The following is a 24,229-nucleotide window of genomic DNA, read 5'->3' as shown; positions in this document are numbered from 1 at the left end:
CCAGGCCTGGCGGCAGGCCCGGGCGCGCGCGAGACGCCGGCCGTCGCAGCAGCTGCATCGAGGGCGCGTGCACGCGCGCCGCCGGGATCTGGGCGGCGGCGGGCCGGCCGGGGACGCGCTCGCGCGCTCGCGCGCTCATGCAGCGGTTTTCTTCTCGCCTTCCAGAGTCCGCGGCGCGGGAGGGGCGGGAGCCGGCGGAAGGATTCGGGCGCGGAGGGAGCGGCGCGGTGCCTTGCCCTGAACGGCGGCTCGCGGCGCGGCGGGCGCGAGGCGCGGGGTGTGCTGCGGCACTGCGGCTCCGGGGCCGTTACTCCGGCTGCTCTGGAGAGGGCGGCGGGGAGGCTGGAGCGCGGCCGTGATTTTGTGCCGGGCTTCGCGGGCGCGCTGAGGAGGCGGCGGGGCTCTGGCGGCGGGGGCGCTGGGCACACGCTCGCACGCCCCCACCCCCAGGAGGGCACGGGCCGGAGGCGAGGCCCGCGGCGCGGGGGCATGGTGTGGGCGCGGGGCGCGGGGGCGAGCCCTGCGGGCGGCCGCTGAGGGCGGGCGGGCAGGGGCGGCTCCGCGGGGTCGCGGCGGCTCCATGCCCGCCGGCGCGGGGCGCGTGTGGCGCGGGGCGCGGAGCGCGAGCCCGGCGGGCGCCCGGCGCAGCGGCTAGCGTGGGTCTCGGTGCCGCCGACCGCGGGGTTGGGTCGCCCGGGCCGGCGTCGCCGCTCTGGCCGCGCCGGAGCTGGGCAACCTTGACGGGCTTTTTGTCTCGCGCTCCAGCCCCTTCCCTTCCTCCTCCTCCAGATGCCTTTTCTCTGCCCCTCCTCGCCCGGCACACACATTGCTAGCGCAGGCGGCCGCTCCCAGCGGCTGTCGGAGCCGCTTCTCGGGGTTTCGGCTGGTTTCCCCCGGGGGTGTTTTTTTGAGGAGGGCGAGTTCCCCTCCGCCGCGATGGGATTTTCTCCCCGTTCCCAGAAGGACTCTCATTGATTTTCTACTTCTTCAACGTTTAGTGACCAGTTCCCTAGACGTATTTTCGTGGTAGTTCCTTTTTTCAAGCACATTTTTTGTAAAATGGAGAACGAGATTTTCACTCCCCTTCTGGAGCAGTTCATGACCAGCCCCTTGGTCACTTGGGTAAGTGGGGTGTCCTTTATTGTATAATTTGCTGCATTATGTGTGGCCGCGGAGCTGGAGGTGGGCGTTCATGCCTTGACGATGTGTCTGTTCTAGGTTAAAACGTTTGGACCTCTGGCTGCAGGAAATGGGACCAACCTGGAGGAATATGTGGCTTTGGTGGATGGGGTATTCTTGAATCAGGTCATGCTCCAAATGTAAGTGTCCCTTTCTTTTTTTTTTGATCTCGGCAACTTGTTTTCCTTGAAAAATTGTACGCTGTGAACTTAAAGGATTTTATGTTTTAAGTTTCTAATTCGGTTCTTTGGCCAGAAAAATTGAGGTGCTTTAAAATTGACCCTTGAAAAGGACAGATACGGTTACACGCCCAGCTCATTTATCACAGCCCAGCAGTTATACCTGCTAAAATTGTGAAACTTTTATTTTTCATTCTGCAAACCATATATTGTAATTTATTGTCTTCAGTGCTGAAAGTCCAAACCATTGTCTTCTCTTTGATAATTTGGGGGGGAAGGGGAAGAGAATGAGAATGGGGGGAGTTTTACTGTAAAGTTACAACATAGTTTCTCATTAACCTTTTTGTCTAAAAGCAAGTGGCTCAAATTTTGAATCTTGAACAAATTTCAGAGAAGAGAATGTCAAACGACAGTTGACTGGTGAGGACTGTTACTCTAGCAAGTAATTTTAATGTGTATAATAACGTCTGATTAAAAGATTTATTGTGTGAATTATTAGATTGCTTAATGTTAAATAAAAGAAATTTAAGGGATTCTTGCAGCTAATTTCGAAATACAAGTAACTGAAATCTCGATGACAGTGATTTGGTAGGTACATCATACTCTTGTGCTATTGGGTTTGTATTCAACAGGAAAGTATGCTTTTGAGATGGGAATTGAATATTGAAATGGCATTGGTAAACTGGATTAGTGAAATAAAAATTACTCCATTTTACCAGTATTGGTATAAGTATATCATGGCAGGTAATCAAACTATGACTGTTATACTTGTGCTCAAGGAAAAAATGTGTATTTAACTTTACTTCTCTTGAATAGAATCTGATTACAAGAGTAGTTTAGAACTTTGAATTTCAGGGCATTCTTACCTTTTATATATTTGGGAATTAAAAAATTTAGTGTGTTATTAATAAATAATTATTACTAGGTATAAATTATTGTTCTCCATTGATCTTACATGTTAATAGTCAATTCCGTATTGGAAATTCTTTTTCTGTATCATTTTTTTCTATTTAAAAGAGATAGAAGTCAAATCCATAAATAACTATTTTAGCAATAATTTATCAGTCTGTGTGCGCAGAGATTTGTAGTCTATGGTCAAAGAGATTTATGTGTTTTTCATGTATGTATTGATCCTATAGGTAAGTATTATAGTACTATATATTTTACAAAAGTGTCTTACATGTTTATGTACCCAAAGAAATAATGTACTATTTAAGTATGTGTATTCCTCCCCCCCCTTAAGAATGGAAAATTGAATGTAGATATAAAAGTATTTGCAGGGATAGTAAATATATTTTTGGCAGCTATCCTATGGAACTATTTTTTGTCTTTGAAATAGCCCACTATTTCCTAAGCAAAATGGTAGAATAATTAAATTGCCTTCTATTTTAGGGAACATACATGACAGGAAGGATAGCCAGTATAGTAGATACTCAGAGCTTGCTCACTGTGCCTTTTATCTTTACACAGAAAATTTTGAATTTATATGCTGAACTCTAAAAAAATAGGTGTGTTCACAAAAATAGGAAAATATATTATGTTTATCTAGTTAATCTCTAGTTACAAAAATAGGAAGATACATTAGTTTTCCACTTTAATGGTTTTCATTTTAATGATTCTCAAAAAAAAAATTAGATTTTTTTTTTTTTTTTAGTCTTGAATAATGAACCTTGATGCTAAAAACAGACATTTTAGCTTGTTTCTACTTTAAGTAGAGTTTTATATTTTAAAAAAATGTATATTTTGAAAGTAATTGTATTCCAAAATAGTGGTTGCCAGGTTGTTTTTTTGGAGGGCTAGTTCCATTCCAAACCTCAAATCTGCTTCTGTTTTCAGTTCCACCCTCAGTTTCTTTAAAAGTTTTTTCAGTGTCCTAATTCTATTCTGAATGACCTATATAAATTAAAGGAAAAGAAAATTAAGAGGAGGAGGAAGTACACATTGGCTTTTTAAAAAATGCTTGCTAAAACTAGATCACAAATTTATCTTAATGAATTATACCTAAGAGGCAACATAATAGACATGGTTTTAAAGTCTGTATTTTGCTCATTTTGAAATCATTAAGATTTCTGTTAGGCACTTTACTCAAATTAATTTTTACGTACTTTTATTACAAGTTGAAAATGTACCCACTGATTATCCCAAAAGTTAGTCTAAGTATTTATTTTTGGGGAAGAACCCTTTGTTAATAAAATTGTTGTACATATTTTTCTTTATATTTCTTGTGATTAGAGTTTGTTGAGCATCTTGAATTTTTGGGTTTGTAGTTTTTATCAAATTTGAAAAAAATTTTACCCCTTTTGGAAATCTGGTTAACATATCACCATCAGGTTGGTTGATTTCACTATTTTTTGGCTTGCTTTCACTATTTTTTGGTTGATTTCACTATTTTATGTTTCATTTTGGATAGTCTTGCCATGCCTCCAAATACATTAATCTTCTCTAACACTTTATCTGCTGTTAATTCCATCCAGCATATTTTTCATTTCAGACATTTGGTATTATCTTTAGAAATTCAGTGTCTTTCATTTCTTTGGATTTTCTATGTCTATAGTTTTCATGCTCTTTTCTTTAGCTTCTTGAACATACAGAATACAGTTATCACTGACAGTATCCATATCCATTAAGTCTATCTGCATCATTCTGGGTTGATTTTGACTGATTTTTCTCCTCATTATGGAGTATGTTTTATTGCTTTTGCATGTATGATAGTTTTTGATTGGATGCCAAACACTTGTAATTTCACCTTGTTGAGTACTGGATATATTTGTATTCCACTAACTATTTTTGTACTTTGTCACTTAAGATACTTGGAAACAATTTGATATTTTCATATCTTGCTTTTTTGTGTTAAGTAGTACCACTTTGTTGAACTTTTGAGGTACACCCTTCTGAATCCTTTGGCCTGTGGGAACAGGAACTTTTCTTGGACCTCTGTGAGCTCGATATTGGTCCCTCTAATCCTTTTTGGTATTTCTTTCTTTATCCTTGGGTAGTTTTATCATAAAGATGTATAAGTCCTCAGAAGACTTTGAGGGCTACCCATTGCAGATTTCTGCATCTTTCTGTGCAGCTTTTTCCTCTTAGATACTTTACCTTGTATATAACAGTTGGCATGCTGTCTCCAGACTCAATTCTGTTTCCTTAACTTCAGGGAGACGGTATCTGCCTGGGTTTCCCATCCCCATTTGATCTAGAAACTCTTTCAAGGTAGTAAGCTAGGGCAATTGTAGGGCTCATCTTGTTTGTTCCCCACCTCTCAGGGATCTATTGTCCTTTGTTGCCTGATGTCTAGTGTCTTGTAAACACTATTTTGTTGGTTTTTTTCCCCCCCAGTTGCATCAGATAGGAGGGTAAATTTGGGTTCTGTTACTCCTTTTTGGCCGAAAGTAGAAATCTGTTGATATACTTACATTACATTTTGACCCTGAATTTATTCTTAGGCTATTCCAGATGTAGCATAGAATTTAGTTATAGGAGCCTTAAAGTAGAATTTTTTTTTTTTTTTTAAATCCAGTGCGTTTAGGAATAGTGATTAGTTGATTCTGGTTTTGCCGTTTTGGATCTAGAATATGAAAGTTTAAGCTGTCTTCTCCATGTCAGTATTTACCAAGTCAGCCTTAATAATTTTAGAGCCTGTTTACTAATGTGAAATTTATTGTATTCAGAGAGTAATTCTATGTTTTATTTAGTTGCTCCTTGAATCAAAGAATCTCTGTAAGAGCTTGTGACATGGCATCAGTTTCAGTCCCCTTTAACCAATATGAAGGGGAAGCTATTCAGATATCGGAATGATAGGCTAGCTCTTCTGCATGCTGCAGGGCACTTTCCTATTTCAACCAAATGAAATCCTTTTTTTCTGAGTGCTAGTGATCATACATAGGGCTTGGTGATAGGGAAGTAGAAATAATCATTTTCCTATTTGAGATGTTATACAGCTCTGTACCCAAATTTTGACTATTATTTGCTGTGATTTTTTAAAAAGATTTTTATTTATGCATATAAGAACTGGGGTACAGGCCAGAGGTGTGGGGGGTGAGAGGATTCACCAGAGACAGAGTTGGGAACAGAACAGGCAGTTTCACTGAAATACACTGCTGAGGGGAGCAGCGGGGGAGTCAGGAGAGGTCTGTTGCGTCATTTGGGTATCTGCCTGGCCAGGGATCGAACTCGTGTTGCTGTGACTGCAGATAGCTTCATAAGTTGCGTCTTAACCCCTGTGCCACCAGGGAGGCCCTACTTGCTGTGACTTTTTAAGACATTTTTAACTTTGTAGTTAATTTTATAATCCTAAAGCTTAAAAAGTGTGCTGTTCATATTACCTAATAGTTGAAAATGGTAATGTTAGGGTTTTAGGTACTGAGAAAATTGTTACTAGTATCAGAATACTTGGAATTACTTTCTGTGATTCAACCCCATTAGATAGCTAAAGAAATCTGTACTGAAACACTTGGTGATTGTGATATACTTCTAATGGCTTTTTTTCTTTTAGAATCTTGAGTTTGAAGGGACTTTAGAAGTCATCTACTGTGAAAATCATTTTTAATTAAAACTGGCACATGGTCATTCAACTTCTGCTTAAGTATTTCCTGAGAATCAGCTTGAAGTGTACCTAAGTAAGCCATTTATCTGATAGAGGAAGTTGACTAAGAAATGGCTCTTTGTTCTAGCAATGCTTAAGATTTGAAAGCAGATTGTACTAACTTTATGACTACAATAACTCTAAAATGACATATAAAATATGCTGTTTATAATCCTTAGTGTAGATTTCTTACTTATAGTTACTTATGTTTTCTCATTGGACCTCATGGTTTAATTTTTCTCTAAAACCACACTCATGATATAGTCAAAGTTGCTATCTCATTACCAAATTTTGACTTATCCCCAGACCTTTTTTTTTCTTCCTTCCTTTCTTCTTTTTTTGCTTAGACGAACTGGGGTGTTGGCCAGAAGTGCAGGGGGTGAGAGCATTCACCAGAGACAGAGTGAGGAGCAAAACAGGCAGATTGACTGAAATACACTGCTGAGGTGAGCAGCGGGTGAGAAAGGAGAGGTCTGCTGTGCTATGTGGTAGCTCCTTGGCTGGGGATCGAACTCAGGCTTCACAGTGATAGTGCTGAGACTTAACCCCTAGGCCACTGGGGAGGCCCATCCCCAGATATTTCTCAGATGTGTCCCTGACTCTTGGATTATTGCAGGAGCCCCTAACTGGTCTTTTTACCTTTGACCTTGCCCCTCTTTAAGTTGTCTTTCATTTTTGATCATATGAAATAGTCTAAAACACAGACTTTTATCCTGTCACTTCTATTTAAAATGGTTCAATAATTTTCTTCTGCCATCTCATATAAACTTCTTTGAGACCTGCCTGCAGCCATATTTTCTAGTTTTATCTTTGCATAATACCACTCCTCAATGCATAGGCTAAGATTGAACAGACTTGTTCCCAAAGACAAACTGTATTCTCATATGTCTTTGTGCCTTTCTATACAATCTTACGTTTCCTATAACATTCTTCTACTTCCTCACCATAACTCTCTTAACTCCTGCTTACTGTCATTCCGTCTCAGCTAGCCTAGTTGCCTAGCAGTGGGCTTGATGTCCAGTAGGTTCTGACACACTTCTGTTGAATGAGTGAATGAATGAATAATAGAGAGGTTGTGGTAAAGTAGAATGAATTTGGTTTTGAATCAAACAGAACTTGGGTTCAGTTTTTACTGAACTGCTATTTAATCACTGTGTGACGTTATACAATTTACTTAAAATCTCCAAATTTCAGTTCCTGCATCTGCAGGCAAGAGGTAAAATTTCCCCGAGTAGACATGATCTCTGCTGAGGAGAGGCCAGCCTTTATTCTACCTTCACTACACTCCTCTCATCATGCCTGCCTCTTCATGTCTCCTCAGACAGGCAGTGACGAGCATAGCTGTAGTCTCCTGTGCTCTCTTTTGGTGTTAGCATCTGTCTAGCTCTGTCATCTCTAGCAAAAGTTACTTCTCAATTTCCTCATTTCTAAACAGGATAAAAAGAGAATCATGAGGTTACAATGAGAAATAAGTTAATTTGCACAATGCTTAGTACATAGTAAGTGTTCAGTAAACTGTTAACTGTTGATATCTTTATTTTGTTTCTTTTATTATTGTAATCATTCCTTTCTAGACTTCCCTTTCCTTTTTTTACCTAGCAAATTCCTTTTAATCCCTTAACATCCTCTGAGGCTCCTTGGCAGAACTAGTTGCTTTCTTCCCTATATCTGCCTTTACCCAATAAATGGTGTAAGTGCTGCCACCACTATGTTGTTCATGGTTAGAAACTAGACATTTTGTGTTATTTATCACTAGCATGGAACCTAGCATGTATTACCATACCAGCAATTGGTGAAAAGAATAAAGACATTTTATAATTTTATTAAAACTGTTTGAGGATACCCTCTAATTTTAGTACTGTAGAATTTGGTTTTTGTTTTTCAGTTTTTCTATTTTTTTTTTTTTTCATTTTTCTCTGTCTCCTTATTTGTTTTAATTACCTTTATTGGATATTTTCCCCCATCTATGTTCCGTCTTGCTTGAGGTGAGCGCATAAGAACAAGTCATAGTCCATTGCTTTGTATGGCATTACAATATACAGTGATTTTAGTTTGGTTTCTGGTAGCTTCCTGATGATGTCAACATATTGAGACATTTGTCTATAGCTTTGATTGAACTGATGTCTTCAAGAACAGTCCATAGTGATTGTCTGATTTTCTGTATTATTGCTATGTAGTTAAACTGTAGAAAGTGTTAAGAACCTAAAACTAATTGCTACATCTGAGTATTTAAACAAATTTTAACTTAAAATTTCTCCCTGTAATGTTATTAATTATGGAAAATCATTTTAGCATTAGTTTTCAGACTACATTGAGTGTGGATTTCATATGTTTTATTTATTGAGCATATATGCTAGATACACTGTTGTAAGTACTGAAAATACATCAGTGAATCAATGAAAATTACATAGTATTAGTATATGAGCAGTGGGTAATAGGCAGGAGCAAATATGGAAAATAGACGGATAGCAAGGGATCCTATCTCTGCTTGTGGTGGTGATGTCTTAAAATACGATGGAAGGGAGGACTAATTCTTACTATGCTCTTTAAGAAGACATAGTTGAGGGCCTCCCCAGTGGCGCAGCGGTTGAGCTCTGGGTTGCGAAGCTGCCCACAGCCTCTGCAGTGCCAGTTTGATCCCCGGCTGCCAAGCGAGGGTCCCACATGGCACGCAGACCTCTTCTGCCGCCCGCTGCTCCCCTCAGCAGTGTACTTAGTCAGTCTGCCTGTTCTGCTCCCTGCTCTGGCTCTGGTGAATTCTCTCACCCTCCCGCACTTCTGACTGTACCCAGTGCTTGTATAAATGAATAAATCTTAAAAAAAAAAAAAAGACATCAGTTGTTCTTCTTTTAGGATTTATGAAATAGAGCCACAATGGGCAAAAATTTCAGTGTTTAAAAATAATGTTTGAAGTATTACTTATCAAATGATATCTGTAATAATTCAGTTTAGTCATTAGTAAACTTACTGCTTTTAGACAGTTGGTGTGATACGAAGGGGGAAAAAATGGATTTGGGAGCTACATGTTTAAGTTCTGAATTAGCCATTTATTATTTAACCAATTATTGAAATTAGAATATAGCTTTCATATTCTGTTCATTCCTTTGTTATCTTTATCTTAGCTGTGTTTTTCTAGTTCAATAATTAATAAAACTACATTGATGAAGAGCATTGACTTTATTCTGAGAGGAGACCTACTCACTTTTAACACTGGTGAGACCCAGGGCAAGCATCATTTACCACAGTAAATTTTTAAAGTTTATAAACCAGACTAAGAAATTTGTTAATTATGTTCTGGTCTTTTGGCTTGGTGAATAATCTTTTATAGATTTAAAAGGGAAAATTGAGATTTAGAATTTCTGAAAATTTAGAATTCATAAACTTACCATTTAATATAAGTGTCTTGGAACCCAACCTTCTCCTCCCCACCCCCAATCCCTGGCTTTTTGTAGCACTATAAAGGAGTGTCATTTGCATGCTTGTGGACATCCTAAGTCCTTATGCCAGGAGTTGTTTCTGAGTTTTTACTATGACAAACTGCTGATGCTAGGTATGTGATACTCCCTAAGATGTGGTGTTTGCACACCAGCAAGGAGGGGGCAAGTATGGAAACAAATTGCGATGTGGTATATTGTGCTATATTTGTCTAGAGAGATGAGTAGAGAAGAGTATTTAAGGCTAGGGAAGAAGTTTGAAGAGAAAAAGGTATTTATGCAAAAGGTCTAGCTAGAATAAAGATAGATGTAGAAATTAACCTTGAAGTTTGTAATATAAGTTAAAAAAATACAAAAAGCATCACTGACAGACTCTAGGAAACAGCAACATTAAAAGCCTAGAGATTGAGGAAAGTGGAAAATTTTCACAAGGCTGCTAGGAGAAGATTACAAAGGGAAGTCAGTTGAAGAGGAATACAAGTATTGTGCAGATGGCTTATTTGAGATTTGGAAGCACACATTTGTAATGGAACCAGTCAGCATGGCTGAATAACTTATCCAGTAGTGCTTAGCTGGTCAGAAGCTGACAAAAAGATCTGTAGAGTTTATACAAACTGGAGAATTGATGTGTGTGTGGAAGGGATAGTCTCAGGTGAATAGTTGAAAATGACTAGAGTGTGAACATTAAATAAAGTGAAGAAGAAAGCGAGTGAAGTAGGATGAAGAAAGAGTACGTTTGAGAGTGAGAAAGGGTATAACAGGAGGTTGAAGTCAGAGGGGACTTTCAGAATTTGAGATTTTGGAGGTTGCAATTCTGAATGGTGATTTAGAGGTTGTATTAGGCCAAACTAATGGATTGGTAAAATGGAATGAAGTGGAAAAAAGTAAAGTTGAGAAGAAACTCTTCTTTATTCTTTATGAAGCTATGATTTCTTGATTACTACTAGAGTTAGGAAGGAGTATTTTGACTTTTTAAAAGAAAGGTGGGCAATAAGTATCTAATTTTAACAGCGTTAAATTTAAAAACTATAGTGGAAAAGAAGACTGGCAATATAAAGTTTATATTTACATAATCTTTGTATTAGGAATCAGTAATATTTCAGAATTTTTTTAAAAAGTAGTCTATTCTTAGTGTGATTTTCCTAGGCTAGAAAAATTTTTGAACTTCGCATTTTCTTTGACATGATTATTTCCTTTTCCTGGATGGCAAAAGACCCAGAGAAGATGGTTTAGTGTTAGGTCCTATCCCTTGAGTAAGATCTGGATTATTACAAAGTTGTAGAGAATGAGAAGTTGTGGAGGAAGACAAATGGAAGCAGTACTCTAATCCATTTTTCTCAAAACTGATAAAAAAGGGGTAAATTGCAGTAAAATCTGTTAGCGTAATGTTCAGAGGAAATGGAGTGCTGAATTTTCTCATACTTGAAGATTAACTTAATTTTTACAACTAAGATCTTTGCAAATGAATTAGACTATATTTCCGTCATTGTAAATAGAATGTACATATGATAAATCAGGATATCACATTTCATTTTATAGTTTTAAAATTAAGTATTTGTGTTAAGTATTGAATATATATATATATATATATAACTAACACAGATCTGTAATGAACAGTCCCAGTCATGTATTTGAAAACATCTCTGGTTATTACCTTCCCTTTGTATTTTCTTCTTTAGAATTAAAATTAGTATTTTTGGAAAATCACTTTAGCATTAGTTTTCAGACTACATTGAGTGTGGATTTCATATGTTTTATTTATTGAGCATATATACCAGGTACACTGTTGGAAGTACTGAGACTACATCAGGGAATCAGTGGAAATCACATAGTGTTAGTATAAAAGCATTGGGTAATAGGCAGGAGCAAATACAGAAAATAGATGGATAGCAAGGGATCCCATCTCTGCTTATGGTGGTGATGTCTTAAAACATGATCGACTATATGATCACAGAAGAACAAATTCAAGAACTATTACAAAAGAATTGATGGAATTTTAGATATAATATGTGGAAGAGAACAAGAAAGATAATGCCAAGGTTAAACCTGAGGAAACACACTATACTTACAAAGTATGTATTTGTAGGAAAAATTATGTGAAGTTTGGATACTTAATTTTGTATGAAAAAGTAAGTCAATTTAGTTTTTTTTATTTTCCAAACTTGAAACTAAAACATTTAAATATATAATACATTGATGAGTTTTGATAATGATGCCTAATTCATGTGAGAAACATCTCAGTAGCTATATGTTTGTGCTGTTGCTTAAATTCTCATTATTGTTCTGTAGCACATATTTCTTTTTTTTTTTTTTTTTAAGGATTTATTTTTTATTTATACAATAGGTGGGGTATAGGCCAGAGGTGCGGGAGGGTGAGAGGATTCACCAGAGACAGAGTGGGGAACAGAACAGGCAGACTGAAAGCACTGCTGAGGGGAGCAGCGGACGTGATAAGAGAGGTCTGCCGCGCCATGTGGGAATCTCTCTGGCCGGCCATGAATCAAACCCTCACTGCAGAGGCTGTGGACAGCTTCACAGCGCTGTGCTCAGCGGGCTGCGCCACCAGGGAGGCCCCCAGGGAGGCCCGCATATTTCATTTTTTAATTAGTAAAACAGTATTGAGGCTATAGCATTAAACCTGAGGAAACTATTCTTTTGGGCTATTAAGATAGCAAGTCTCACTTTATAGAATATAACTTATCTAGGAGATTTAACAATACCCCTAAAATTACATTGCATTTGAATATTCAGTTGTTCGAATTTAGCCATTTTTATGTCATACTTTTGTTAATTATGAAGATTCAAAGTTTTATCTATAATAATAGAAAGATCTCAAAGCAGTTTGGTTTCAGGTTTGGGTACTGTTGTCCTCAAATAGTTTGGTTATCTGATAATCATTTTATTTTTTAAGTTGTTTGCTCTAGAAGAAAATTATCTTACTTGTATAGTTCTCCATAGGGTGTTTTTTTAATTCTCTAACAGAAAAATTAAGTCCAGTACATATGCACATTTTTCTTTCTTTTTTTTTTTAAAGATTTATTTATTTATTTGAATAAGCACTGGGTACAGTCAGAAGCACAGGAGGGTGAGAGAATTCACCAGAGCCAGAGGGGAGAGCAGAGCAGAGCAGGCAGACTGACCAAATATACTGCTGTGCCACCGGGGAGGCCTCATATGCACATTTTTCTTTTGAACTTCCCATTGTCCATCAACTTTTTTGGTCACTGCTACTTTCAATATATCCTAAAATCTTCACTTATTCCTTTGTCTTTTAAAAACCAGTGCCGGGCCTCCCCGGTGGCACAGTGGTTGAGCACTGGTCTGCGAAGCTGCCCGCAGCCTCTGCAGCGCTGGTTCGATCCCCGCCTGCCGGGCAAGGGTCCCACATGGCTCAATAGACCTCTCCTGTCTGGCCCGCTGCTCCTTTCAGCAGTGTACCTCGGTCCTTCTGCCTGTTCTGCTCCCCGCTCTGGCTCTGGTGAATTCTCTCATCCTCCCACGCTTCTGACTGTACCCGGTGCTTGCATAAATAAATAAATAAATAAATCTTTTTTAAAAAAATAAATAATAAAAATAAAAACCAGTGCCGTCCTCCACCATTTGAAACAACACTGCCACTGCCTCAATAAAAATAATTGAGGGAAAAATTAAAAACAAGTGCTTCTTCCTTTAAAGAAAAAAGAGCTAGTGACCAGTTTTGTTTTGTTACAGGTACCCAGAACAGTTTATTCTCTTGGATCATTTGTAACCCATGCTTCAAATTTCTCAAACTTGACATTAATAATTCCTTACTTCCCTGTTTACGTACTTTTCCTATAACTTGATTTTTCAGTTCATTGCATCTTTTTCAAATCTGTATTTGTTTTATGTAAAAGTATATATACATAATATATGTATACCTAATCTTTTCCCCCTATTTTTGTGTCTCCTTTTTCATTTCTCTCTATCCTTAGCAGTGTTTTTAAAATAGGTATATATCATTTTGCCTTTAGTTGGTGGGCTTATGATGGAATTAGCTTGTGATCCATTTGGAGCACTTTTATGGTATACTCAAAAGGGCCTACTGAACCCTTATGTAATGACTCCAGGCTACTATAGGTTTCCAGCATCATTTTCCCTGTGTATGTTACTATGAGCCCCGTCATCCCAGGCTTGCTGTTCTTCCCAGGGGAATTCACAGTCACATCAAATGACACCATCACCAGAGATTCACTTATTGTCTGTTGCTCTCAGAAATGCAGAGAGGACTGTGGATGTAGAGCTGGGAGAGAAGCAGATGGAGTATAGTTGTGAAAGGACTGGCGTTACTAGCTCTTAGGTACTAGATTCTCTTGTTCAACGATCTCTATACATTACCTCGTTCAGCCCAGGTCAGGCTTCCTGAATGTTAGTACAATATCACACAGTCTTTGAAAGCTTTGAGAATAGATCGTATCATCCAAATCCTGTTCACTGTGGACAGAAACATCAATTGCTTCACCATGCAAAGCTAGGATCTCTTTTCTGTGATTCTTCTGCCTCTATTCTGAAGCACTAGCCTGAGGATTAAGGCCACAGGGTTTTTTTTTTTTCATGTAGGATTCCTATTCGTATAGCAGCACTGTACTTTCGTGTTTCATAATAGCTACCTTCAGGCACACAAATCATGCAGAATTGGGAGAACTTTTTCTCCTTAACAATAGTAAAGATATCTGTCGTTGATAATTACAGGTGAATTTAAATTACCTTCAAAGGATTTATGGACTTCAAGTAAGTACCCTTATTCTGTCAGATCAAGGAACATACCTAACTACACATCAGCTCAGTTTGAGATACCTTGACTATCTAGCACTGGCTGGATATGGGACAAAGACCGCTGTAAATTAAGCTTCCATGACACACTATTATAAAGATTAAGGACAATGGGCAAAGGTTCCATCACAGAATCAATGTTGTACATTGATTCTGTAACAATTTTCAATTCAGTTAAGCCCAATACTTATTGCATATTGCACATATTTCCTTTACTGGCAGTGTGGTTGGCTACCATATAGTGAAGGTTGTATTATTTTATGAAGGCACTTATGGTAATACTGAGTTCTTAGTTTTCTATTCCAAGTACAGGAATTAGTTAAAAAATGAATTTAATTAATTAATAATTGGTTCTCAAAGTGAGATCAGCAGCCCCCCGGGAATATGGTTGTCTTTCAGATCAAATTGTTTTCGTAATAACATTAAGATGCCATTTGCCTTTATTGTCTGTGCACTAATTGTGCAATAGCAGAGATAGGTAAAACTACGGCCACCTTAGCATAAACCAAGGAATGGTACCAAATTGTGTTGGTAATAGATAACAGCAGGTTATTATATTCTTTATACTGTGCACTGACAGTTAAAAAAAAACAAAATTTAAAAATGTCCTGATGAAGTAGTAAAAGACCCTAGAATACATATCTTTTTAACATTCTACTGGACAAAATGAGGATTATGCATAAAACACTCATGTTGAATGAGTGTGACTGATTATCTCAAGGAACAGATACTCAATGAATTTTCAAGTTGCCAAATATTTTGGGAAACATTTTTTATTGCACCTGACAAGCTGTACATATTCAGACTTAAGCATTGGGCATATATTTTCTCAAAAATGAGCAGTGAGCCTATCGCTTTAAGGAAAATGATGTTAGTGTTGTAGAGTGACAAAATTTAAATTACAGAAAACATGATCTTAATAATTTCTTAATATTTAAAGACATTTCTGATGTGATTGGAAGCAATATTAATCAATGTGATTTTTAAAGTACTGACTAATAAAATATGCAACATTTGGAAGATCTGTATAACTGAGTGAACCAATATTTTCAAAATTGCCAAAACATAAGAAGCCATGCATATATAAATGATTTATTCAACATGCTATACAGACCAATGTATTTCAATCTATAATAATAGCAAGAAAAGTTCATTGATAAGGGTTCAGATTCCAGCCAACCTTTAGAAAAAGTACAACTTATACTGAACTCGGTTGTAGCAAAGAAAAATATCAATAATAACCTGAAAAAAGCCAATTTTCTTGTGTGAAGCCAATTTTCTTCATATACTTTGAGCTAAATAATGTATTGTGACATTGAATGCAGAAGCAGATTTAAGAATCCACATGTCTCTTATTAAGCTGAACACTAAAGAGATTTATCAAGTTGTGAAAAGAATGTCCCTTCCCACTAAATTTCTGTTTTGGAAAAGATAATTATCATAAAACTGTTCTTTATGTAACATGCAAGTTTGTTATTTTTAGATGGAGTCATCATTTTTCAATTCTTAATTTTAATGTTTAATGTAGAAATATAGCTGTAACTCACATAAACAAAAATCATTTGGAGTTCTCATTATTTTTTTTTTTAAACATTTATTTATTTATTTATACAAGCGCTGGGTACAGTCAGAAGCGCGGGAGGGCGAGAGAATTCACCAGAGCCAGAGCGGGGAGCAGAGCAGGCAGAAGGACCGTAGTACACTGCTGAGGGGAGCAGCGGGCGGCAGGAGAGGTCCGAGCGCCATGTGGGACCCTCCTCCAGTGGCCGGGGAGCAGCCGGGGATCGAACCGGCGCCGCAGAGGCTGCGGGGCAGCTTTGCAACCCAGCGCTCAACCGCTGCGCCACCGGGGAGGCCCAGTTCTCATTAATTTTTAAGAGTGAAAAAGATTCCTTAGGCTAAAAAGTTAGAAAAGTGCTAGTCTTATATTTGAAGTGTTCATGTTGATCTTTCTAAGAAGTAAATGGTAGATCTTCAGCCATTTTATCTGATTCAGATAAAATTGAAGTGCATATGGGATATTGGGTTATTATGAATTCTATACCCATTTGCAATTTTAAATCAGAGCATTAGTTCTCCTTGTTAAATCAGTGCATATCATGTTGTACTGCTAGCTTAATCTTGGGCTAACTAGAAAGTGTTATAAATGTTTTTTCAACTTTTGATGAGCTAACTTAATGTACCTTAAGTTATGACAAAATATATGAAGGGGACTATAGATAATCTCTATATGGTAATTATATGTCATATACTTTGTCAGGGCTGAGGATCAACTTGAAGAAATTAGTTAATATTTATGAAATATTCTGCCCCTGTATAAAAGATCATACATAGTGGTTGAGTTTGTGAGAGGGAGAGGAATTAAGGTGAAGGGCTACCTTTTTTTTTTTTTTAGCTATTCAACTCCCTGATTATATTCAAAGTCGAGATACCTTGCTACTTAATGGTGATGTATTTACCCAGTTAATTTTTTTCATAAAGCTATCATTCTGGTATATATGTATATGAAGTCATATTTATAAGTAAATTAGTTATTTCAGATGTTTCCTAGTTACATGGAAATGTTAATAGTTGTTACATATAAAATAACTCCCCCAAAATTGTTTTAAGTTACAGTGCCTTGAGCCAAATAAGAGCACATGTATCTATTAAGCACCAACACTGAACAGATGTTCCAAGAGGATACATAACAGGTTTGCAGTGTGGGTGGAAGAGCATAAGTCCATTAAAGCTATCAGATTTCTATTTCTCATATATTGTAGTTAATGAATAAATAAAGACATAATCTTTGGTTGTATAAGGACCAAATCTTAAGAATATTAATTTTGTAGTTTTGCTAACTTTTTCTTCATCTTTTCCCCTAATTTAAAAAATTCTGTATACAGTGGTAGATAATACTGGTCATTGAAATTAATGCAACTTGTCATAAGTAGGTCATCTTAAATGTGAAATTGCTTGAGACTCTCTTTTACTGCCATGTTGTATTTAACTTCTGGTAGGACAGATTTGCTTTATATATTGCTAGGCTCTTTGCCTCTAAAACATTTTTCAGTTTTCATCTTACGAAAGGAAATGGTCAATTTGAGATTATGTTGTCTTGGAAATAGATTTATATGATTACAAAGGTACTTGCTCATGTATCACATGAATAACATTAAAAACAGAACTTTCCAAAAGCAAATTTTTTTTAGCCTTTTTCTTTTTTTTTTGGCATGTTCCTGGGTGGGCTTGAATCCAAAGGTAAATTCTTTTTATTTTTTTATTTTTTTTTTTATAGAGGCACGTTTTTATTTATTTATTTATTATATTTGTTTGTTTTGTTTATACATGCACTGGGTACAGTCAGAAGCGCGGGAGGGTGAGAGAATTCACCAGAGCCAGAGCGGGGAGCAGAGCAGGCAGAAGGACTGAAGCACACTGCTGAGGGGAGCAGCGGGTGGCAGGAGAGGTCTGCGCGCCATGTGGGATCCTCCTCCGGTGGAGGGGGAGCAGCCGGGGATCGAACCGGCACCGCAGAGGCCGCAGGCAGCTTCGCAACCCAGCGCTCAACCGCTGCGCCACCGGGGAGGCCCAGTAAATTCTTTTTAAAAAAGAAAAAGTGTGCTTTCAAAGAGAGTTTATTTTATTTTTTAAAGATTTATTTATTTATACAAGCATTGGGTACAGTCAGAAGTTCAGGAAGGTGAGAGAATTTACCAGAGCCAGAGTGGGGAACAGAACAGGCAGACTGACGAAATACACTGCTGAGGGGAGCAGCGGGCGGCAGGAGAGGTCTGCGTGCCATGTGGGACCCTCGTCTGGCAGCCAGGGATCAAACCGGCACTGCAGAGGCTGCGCTACCAGGGGAGGCGCACAAAAAGAGTTTAATCAAAACTTCATTATGACTTTATTATGGATTAGTTGTTATATAGCATTTTAAGTATTAAACATGAAAGGAAGTTAGAATATTTAGAATACCTAGTAGACTACATTTTCTTTTTCTTTTTGCATAAAAGAATTGGGGTGTAGGCCAGAACTGTGGGGGGGGGTCGTAAAAGGATTTACCAGAAACAGAGCAGAACAGGCAGATTGACTGAAATATACTGCTAAGGGAGCAGAGGGCGAGACAGGAGAGGTCTGCTGTGCCATATGTGGGTTAGCTCTCTGGCCCTGGGATGGAACTCAGACGGTATTGGTAATAGCGCTGAGACGTAACCACTAGGCCATCACGGAGGTCCAAGACTACAGTTTCTTATAATAGAATTCTGGATTCACACTGTACCTAGTTTGCTGAAATTACTGTGCCTTTTATTAAGAAATAGACTTTAAAATACACACAGGATTGGAGTGCTTTCTAGTTTTTACATAGAATGTGTACTTTTTACAGAAAAAAATTTTAATAGTTTTATGTCATTTTCATGTTTATTGCAGTCTCACACATCTTCTGACTGAATTCCTAACATTGACTCCTGTGTATATAGCCTCATTAAATGTGTTTCAGCTAAGTAACAGATATAATTGCCTATTATTGTTAAATAACACTTAAATTATTTATTTATTTATTTATTTAGATATTTATTTATTTATACAAGCACTGGGTACAGTCAGAAGTGTGGGAGGGTGACAGAATTCACCAGAACCAGAGCGGGGAGCAGAGCAGGCAGAAGGACCGAAGTACACTGCTGAGGGGAGCAGTGGGCGGTAGGAGAGGTCTGCACGCCATGTGGGACCCTCCTCCGGTGGCCAGGGAGCAGCCGGGGATCGAACCGGCGCTGCAGAGGCTGCGGGCAGCTTCGCAACCCAGCGTTCAACAGCTGCGCCACCGGGGAGGCCCAATACTTAAATTATTTAGATTTAAAATAATTACTTGGGCTTCCCCTGGTGGTGCATCGGTTGAGCACTGGGCTGCGAAGCTGCCTGCAGCCTCTGCAGCACTGGTCGATCCCCGGCCACCAGAGAGGGTCCCACATGGTGCGACAGACCTCTCCTGCTGCGCCCGCTGCTCCCCTCAGCAGTGTATTTCGTCAGTCTGCCTGCTCTGCTTCCCGCTCTGGCTCTGGTGAACACTCTCACCCTCCCGCGCTTCTGACTGTACCCAGTGCTTGTATAAATAAATAAATAAATCTTTAAAATCATTACCTAAATAATAACTGATTATTCCCTAGGAATAAATAAAATGGACATTCCTCATTAAGTAGTATTTTTTGAGTGTTTTTTCCCTTTAAAAATGTTTTATATGGCTAAAAGGCTTATTGGACACCAAAAGGTTCATAGTGGAAAACAGCAATTCCCTGTCCTAACCTTATTCACATTTCAGTTCTGTTCCTCAAAGTAGAAATTTTTGATTTTATTAAAAAGCATTTTTTTCTGTTACTTAGCCCCATATCTAATGACAGTATGCCTACCCTAGTATTTTTTATTTATCCCTACTGATATTTATTGACCTCCCAATGATAGATGCGATTATAGCTTTTTTAATACCCTGTCTCTTCTTACCCTGTTCTTCTAATATATTTATTACAAATTTAGTTAAATCAGTAATCAATATTTATTTTCATATAACTATATGTTCCCTGCAGACCAGATAGTGTATCATTATTACATTTCCTTTAAAAAAAATTTTTCCCTGAAGTTGCTGCTCTTCTTGATTTGCATAATTTTTAGTAAGTTTATCCATAAACTTTCAACCTTTGTTTATGGGAATGAAGATTGGGACCTTTCACCTGAAGGTAGGCTATCTCACATAGAGAGATCATTCTTGTAGTGAAGGGCCTGTTTTCCATGGTCCCAACATACGTCAGTATGACCCTGATTCATATTAGGCATACATCAAATAGGAAACCCAAGCCTTGTAATTGAAAGTTAATTGCTTTCTAGGTTCATGCCTAGAGTGCTTAGCAGGTAAGCTGGTCTCCAAATCCAAGATAGTTTATAGATAGTGATATAATAGCCAGTGATTCTGAAGAAGGACACTTCTAGTCTGTTTGCATATTAAAATAACTCTAAATTGGCACAGTGTAGGGTAGAAACTGAAAATGGAGGCATCAATTACCTAGGTAGACTGTTCTGCCAAAGGTCTCCACTATTCAGTAGCATTCCCTAATGAGTCTGCTAGATTACATAAATCCTCTCAAATCCCATGTAATCATAGCAAAGATTTGTAGAGAGTGGATACCAGTTTTATAAAAGGATGTAAAAAACTTGCATTCTGTCTGAGATCAGTGTTGAATATGAGATTAATTTTAGGTGCTAAAGTTACTTTTCTGCAAATTTTTGAAACACAACTTAATTGTAATTTTTGTCAAAGGCTAAAAACTTCATATAAAACTAAATTCTAAACTTAAAACTAGCTAATTCTTAGAAAAATTTTATGCAAATGAGACTTTATGCCTTTCTGGTAACTGAATAAATTTTGAAGTCTCTTGAAAAAATACAAAATTTAAAAAGAAATAATTTTAAAGAGTACTGAAACCTGATAACTAAATACCTAGGTCTCTAATAAGATATCACTATAGTGAACTGGGAAGAGAAAGGAAATGAATCTTCCTTACTTTGATTATTCTGAAAACAGAATTAGGATTATGCTCAAACAATACAATAAAAATAATGATATATTGCATCCATGTGTTTTATAGATAACATTGCTGAAAACTTTTTCTATTGATGTTTTCTTTGATTTCCTGAGTGATCCTGTAAGAAGAAAAGGCTGGAAAAGTAAAGAAAAAAGATGAAAAGTCCTAGGGAAAACAGTATTTAAACTTCAATTTTCTGATTTATAAATGTGAAAGTAGATAATCTCTACAATAATTTTTAGGTCTTAATGTTATCAGTGTATGGATAAGAGAGAGATTGGTGAGACCTATGTAAGGGAATTCAAATATAGAGTTAAAAAAAAAAAGAAAAAGGGACCTCCCTGCAGCACAAGTTCGATCCCCAGCTAGGGAGATACCCACATGGCGCAGCAGATCTCTCCTGACTCGCCTGCTGCTCTCCTCAGCAGTGCACTTCAATCTACCTGTTCTGTTCCCCACTCTGTCTCTGGTGAATCCTCTTACCCTATATGCATAAATAAATAAATCTTTAAAAGCAAAAAAGATGAAAGAATCCTAGAGAGGAAAAATACTTACTGAATGTCTGACTATAAGTCTACTAACATTTTTTGTTGCTGGGTGACTCTTGTTCTCCCAGTTACAAGTTTGTTTTTCTGGACAGTGATAGCTTGACTAAATTAAACTTTCGTACATTAAGTAATATGACCACAGTAGATATGCAGTGAGCATTTGCTTAATTTACTAAACTAAAAATGTACAGAGCTGATTATATAAAGTAAGGTTTATCCTTTAGCTTTATGAATTTTTAATCATGATTTTCTGACCCTGTTGCTGTTGTCTTTGTCTGCCTTGACACATGATCTCATTTCTGTGATACAGTCTCCAAGTAACTAGTTCTTATTGGTGTTTTACTTCAAAGATGTACTTTCTTGGGCTGTTCATTATTTCCCTTGCACTAAGAATAAATCAGTCACAAGTCAAAGTGAGCCTGGCTTACTGGTATTCTTCCTTACTTACGGCAGATCTCAAATTGTAGGTTAGGCCTCTTAATTCGTCTTATCTTTTAGACACAAATGTTAGTGCTGAGTATCTTTTCTAGGTGGCCAATTGAGTTGTTAGTTTGGAGAGTGTACTCTCACAACTCTCATTAAAATTTGGAAGTACCAAATTTAAAAACATTTTGCTTATTTTCAGATCATACTTGTTTTTAAGCCTTTTATATTAAGGTATATGTTAATTTTTAGAAGTATATAAGCATTTGTTCTTGCTGTCAGGGAACTTACAGTCTAGTAAGAAAGTGAGAGGTGTAAAAGCAATTAACTATTAGAAGACCTATGATAGAATTATGTGAAAAAAGGGAAGGGGGATAGATGTTAAGTCATGGGATAAGGCTGACAGTAATAGACTTGTAAGGATGATTTGGATGATTTGGTGTTAGAAGATGTAACAATGTAATTCACTACATTAACATATTAAAGAGTCAAATGGGACTATGTATAGGGAAAATTCGACAAAATTCACATGTTCAATAGGAGTAGAAGGGAACTTAACTTGTTGGAGGTTATATATCAGAAAATTATAGCAAACATGCTGTATGTATAGTAAAACATTAAAAGTCCATTAAATTTGAGAGAACAGATAACTTTTCATTATTTGTTAGTGCAGTAACGAAATACAAATCAGAGGTCCAAATGGCAAAAAGGAAGTAAACATTCATTTGCTGATTATAAATTTTTTTTTTTACCTAGAAAATCCAAGAAAATGAACTGAATAAAATAATTTTGAAAAGTGGTTAATTAGAAGTTCAACATACAAAAATTACAGTTTTTCTCTTATTCATTAGCTGTGATCAAGTAATAGAAAACAAATCCTGTTCACACAAGAAACAAAAACCCAAGTAAGAAAAAAATAAATGTATAATATCTTTGCAGAGAAATTTTTTAAATTTAATGATGCAACTGTCAGTTTTCATCAAATCAATACTATTAATAAGATCCCAATCTCAGCATGTTTTTTCTGACAACCATATTGTAAAGTCTGATTTGTAAAGCTCTAAATTGTACAGTCAAGATTATTGATAGTTTCAGATTATGTCCTCACAAAAATACTTAATTACAAAAGCATAATAGTAACTATGTTAGAGAAAATTGGCAGATGATACCACTTTAATAAAGTATAAAAGTGAATGTCATCAATATTGAATAGATTCAAAAGATTGGATAATAGTAATATAGCAGTGTTGGTTTCCGGATTTTGATAGTTATATTTATGTGTTTGTAGAAAATAACCACTAAGATATTGAGAGTTATTGGGTATCATTCAGGTTGACAACTTATTTTCAAGTGGTTTAGGCAAAAGATTTTATCACAAAAAATTTTTATTTTTTTTTGAAGATTTATTTATGCATACAAGAGCTTGGGTACAGGCCAGAGGTGTAGTGGGAGAGAGGATTCACCAGAGACAGAGTGGGGAACAGAACGGGCAGATTGACCGAAGTACACTGCTGAGGGGAGCAGAGGACGAGTCAAGAGAGTCTGCTGTGCCATGTGGGTTTCTCTCTGGCTGGCCGGGGATCGAACCTGTGCTGCAGAGGCTGCGGATTGCTTCATAGTGCTGTGCTTAACCCCTTGCACCACCAGGGAGGCCCCAGATACTGTATTTTTTAGCTTAGGTGTTCCACTTTTAAAAATAGTTTCCATTTTTCCCAATGGAGTGCAATGGTTGGGTTAGGAAAAAAAGGAAGAATTAAGGGATGCGAGGTTTCTGTTGAGTTCTTATTCTCTATTGAATTTCTTTATTTCATTATTTTTCTGCCTTTTTTTGTGGAGGTGCCTACATTTAATTTCTGTAATCATGGCATAGTACTTTCTTCAAGCAGTTGCTTAAGTACCTGCTTTATGATATTCTGGACTCAGCCCTTGCATAGGAATTCTGATTTATTGTCTTACTGACTTGGCAATACTTTTCTCTAGCCTGACCTCTTTGCCCTGATAAGGAACTAACTTAGACTTACTTGTTTTCTGATAGCAACTTAACATTCTGTTCTCTTGCCACCACTTTTACTTGAATTATTTCCCATGTTTAAAAATACTTTTTGCATTTAAATTTTTATTTTTTAAATAATAAAATTGTAATATTTCCTCTTTATTAAGCATAGTTAACATAAAATTAGGGGGCCTCGCTGGTGACCTAGGAGTTAAGTCTCACCACTGTCATCACCACTATGGCCTGAGTTTGATCCCCCACCAGGGCACTAACCCACATATGACACAGTAGACTTCTCCTATCTTACCCACTGCTCCCCTTAGCAGTATATTTCAGTAAATCCACCTGTTCTAACCCCCACTCTGCCTCCAGTGAATCCTCTCACCCCTGCACCTCTGGCCTACACCCAGATCTTCTATGCCCAAAAAAAAAGAAAAGAAAAAGGCATAAACTTGGAAAATATTTAATGTATATATATTGGTGATATGATACATATACATTGTGAAACATTCTTATCTAGTTAATTATCACATCCATCATGTCACATTA

At 37.5% G+C, this 24,229-nt stretch overlaps 1 protein-coding gene across 1 annotated transcript in view; it reads left to right on the top strand.

Annotated features, from left to right (window-relative positions):
* The first annotated feature begins 678 nt into the window (after nt 1-678).
* The window catches only part of CCDC88A (coiled-coil domain containing 88A), a 154,918-nt gene continuing 131,367 nt past the window's right edge, over nt 679-24,229 (top strand). The window contains exons 1-3 of the mRNA XM_054687742.1: nt 679-1,122; nt 1,219-1,319; nt 6,288-6,366. Of these exons, the coding sequence (XP_054543717.1) occupies nt 1,060-1,122; nt 1,219-1,319; nt 6,288-6,366 (243 nt within the window). The 5' untranslated portion in view covers nt 679-1,059. The remainder of the gene's footprint in view (nt 1,123-1,218; nt 1,320-6,287; nt 6,367-24,229) is intronic.

Source organism: Talpa occidentalis, unplaced genomic scaffold, assembly GCF_014898055.3.
Source record: "Talpa occidentalis isolate TD23 unplaced genomic scaffold, MPIMG_talOcc4v2.1 talOcc4.5, whole genome shotgun sequence".
Classification (NCBI taxonomy): Eukaryota; Metazoa; Chordata; class Mammalia; order Eulipotyphla; family Talpidae; genus Talpa; species Talpa occidentalis.
This window is presented reverse-complemented; position numbering and strand designations above follow the sequence as displayed.